The following is a 2,205-nucleotide window of genomic DNA, read 5'->3' as shown; positions in this document are numbered from 1 at the left end:
GACCTGGGCCACGTTCACTGTACCGGCCTGAGATAATTCTGCTGATGTCTATAGTCCCTATAGATGGGCTGCAGTTTAATGTCCTTGTAAAATGCTGAATATCGCATCTTGAACACCACAAAAAACAATGTTTTGTTGCCTTTGGCACCGAAAGAGAGGGAGAGGAAACTTGGGAATTATAGTAACTGTCTGTCGTATAATTGCAAGGGTGTAATATAGTGACGTTCTCCGAGGCTGGGCTTTTTATTTCTCGGACTAAAATATTATATTTAACTGTCAGCCTCCTGAAAGAGTTGACCCCTCCTACAGCCTTGGTCCAACCAATCACAGACGCCTGCCACCTCCGCACTCGTAACAACTTTCCAGCCACTCTTATTCCCAATAACAAGCCAAAAAGGTTGGGAAATACTTGGTAAGCTTTTTGACTCCACCAAACTCGGTCTCCATTTTAAGCGACAAGGGGGTTATTTCCCAGGTTTTATTTTTTGCAGCGGTGGGAAGAAGTCTTCTTGCTCCTTTGATTCTGTTTCCAGTTTCCTTCCCGCAAGCCCCCTCTCCCAGGGCGGTTTGGTATGCCGTCAGACACCATGCAAGAAAGCCCGAGCAGTGCCCCAGTCTCTCCAGCGGACAGTATAGCGAGCAGTGACGAGGACGCGGACAGTCAGCAGAAGAGGTACGACGTCAAGAGAAGGTACAGCAAGAAGTCCAGCGAGGACGGCAGCCCGAGCCCCGGCAAAAGGAACAAGAAGTCCAGCCCGAGCTCGCAGTCTTACGAGGAATTGCAGAATCAGCGGGTCCTGGCGAACGTGAGGGAGCGTCAGCGGACTCAGTCTCTGAATGAGGCGTTCTCGTCGCTCAGGAAAATCATCCCCACCCTGCCGTCCGACAAACTCAGCAAAATCCAGACCCTCAAGCTGGCCTCCAGGTACATCGACTTCCTCTATCAGGTCTTGCAGAGCGACGAAATGGACCAAAAAATGTCCAGCTGCAGCTATGTGGCCCACGAGAGGCTGAGTTACGCGTTCTCGGTGTGGAGGATGGAAGGAGCTTGGTCTATGTCTGCCACTCACTAGCGCATGAACCGGTACGTGAACATTTTGCTTTTCTTGCTCTTGCAATTTGCCCTCTGTCCCGTTATAGTCTGTGCCCGGGAGATCGGTAAAAACGGGGAGGAGGGCAGCGGGGGTGTGGGTAATTTCTGGATCACTGAAGCGCATTCTTACTGAATCTGAATCAGTTTGTGATAAATACATGCTCTTTTTATTGAGTAAACTCAGTACACAGACCCCTTACTTCTGGTGGCTAACTTGTTTCTTTACAATGCAGTAACACTAACCAGACCCCGTCATTTTCTCATTACGGCGTCCTTGCAGATTACAAATTTCAGTATGGACTGTCTGTTTGCTGACAAGATATATTTCTCCAAAGGGAATATTTCTTATGCTAAAAACGTGACAGCCAGCCTTTATCGTGCTGGCTGGTTCGGTTTATGTTTACAAAAGTCAATCGCAAAGAAAGTAAATATTTGTTGAATGGAAATCACAGCGGATGAACTCTGACTTTATTTCATTTATACGTGTAATAATAAATCGGATTTTAATGTTACTTTTGGTGATTGTGAAAGACTACCACCGACTGCACACCTTTAGGGACCTGTTTCAACTAAATATTGGGCTTGTGAAGAACAGAGCACCAGAGATGGATGTGAATCCCGAGATGATAATAATCGCCATCAGGTTTGAGAACAGAATAATAACAACAGCTCAACATTAGGGCCATTCCAGTATCACACTGTGCGTCTGTTGGCAAACTACTGATGTTCACATGTAGGTGATTACTTACTGTTTAGAAACCGTTTTATATATTTAATCGACTTAATATTCACCATCCCATTATTGGCAATACAAAGAAAATGAAGAGTGCAAATAAAGATCCTATACACTTTGCAAATGAAACCTCGCCCCACAACAAGACGCGCCTTTAGTTTTAAAGTGACCTCAGGCCTGGTAAAATACGAGTCCATTTGGATTCAATGAGTAATCAAGTGATCAAGTGCTATCTGATCCGCTTATTTAAACGGCGGTTTGCCCCAATTGCGTCCCCCGGCCAACCGCCCGCTCTCTCGCCTCGGATCACTGCGGGGTGTTTGCCTTTATGCTGTGTATGTTCGACCTGTGGTTTGGTCGTTCAGTGCATGGGATCAGT

The 2,205-nt window shown here is 46.3% G+C and overlaps 1 protein-coding gene across 1 annotated transcript; it reads left to right on the top strand.

The window, feature by feature from the left end:
* Positions 1-404: 404 nt before the first annotated feature.
* On the top strand, positions 405-1,073 carry twist2. The gene has a single exon (XM_078404447.1). The coding sequence runs from the start codon at positions 573-575 to the stop codon at positions 1,071-1,073; it is 501 nt and encodes a 166-aa protein (XP_078260573.1). The 5' UTR covers positions 405-572.
* The last annotated feature ends 1,132 nt before the right edge of the window (positions 1,074-2,205 follow it).

Source organism: Rhinoraja longicauda, chromosome 8 (genome assembly GCF_053455715.1).
Source record: "Rhinoraja longicauda isolate Sanriku21f chromosome 8, sRhiLon1.1, whole genome shotgun sequence".
NCBI lineage: Eukaryota > Metazoa > Chordata > Chondrichthyes > Rajiformes > Arhynchobatidae > Rhinoraja > Rhinoraja longicauda.
The sequence above is the reverse complement of the archived record's forward strand: the minus strand, read 5'-3'. Positions and strand labels throughout refer to the sequence as shown.

What these genes read in the sequence shown, in the direction of transcription:
- twist2 (XM_078404447.1), top strand. Translation starts at nt 573, where the DNA reads ATGCCGTCAGACACCATGCAAGAAAGCCCGAGCAGTGCCCCAGTCTCT.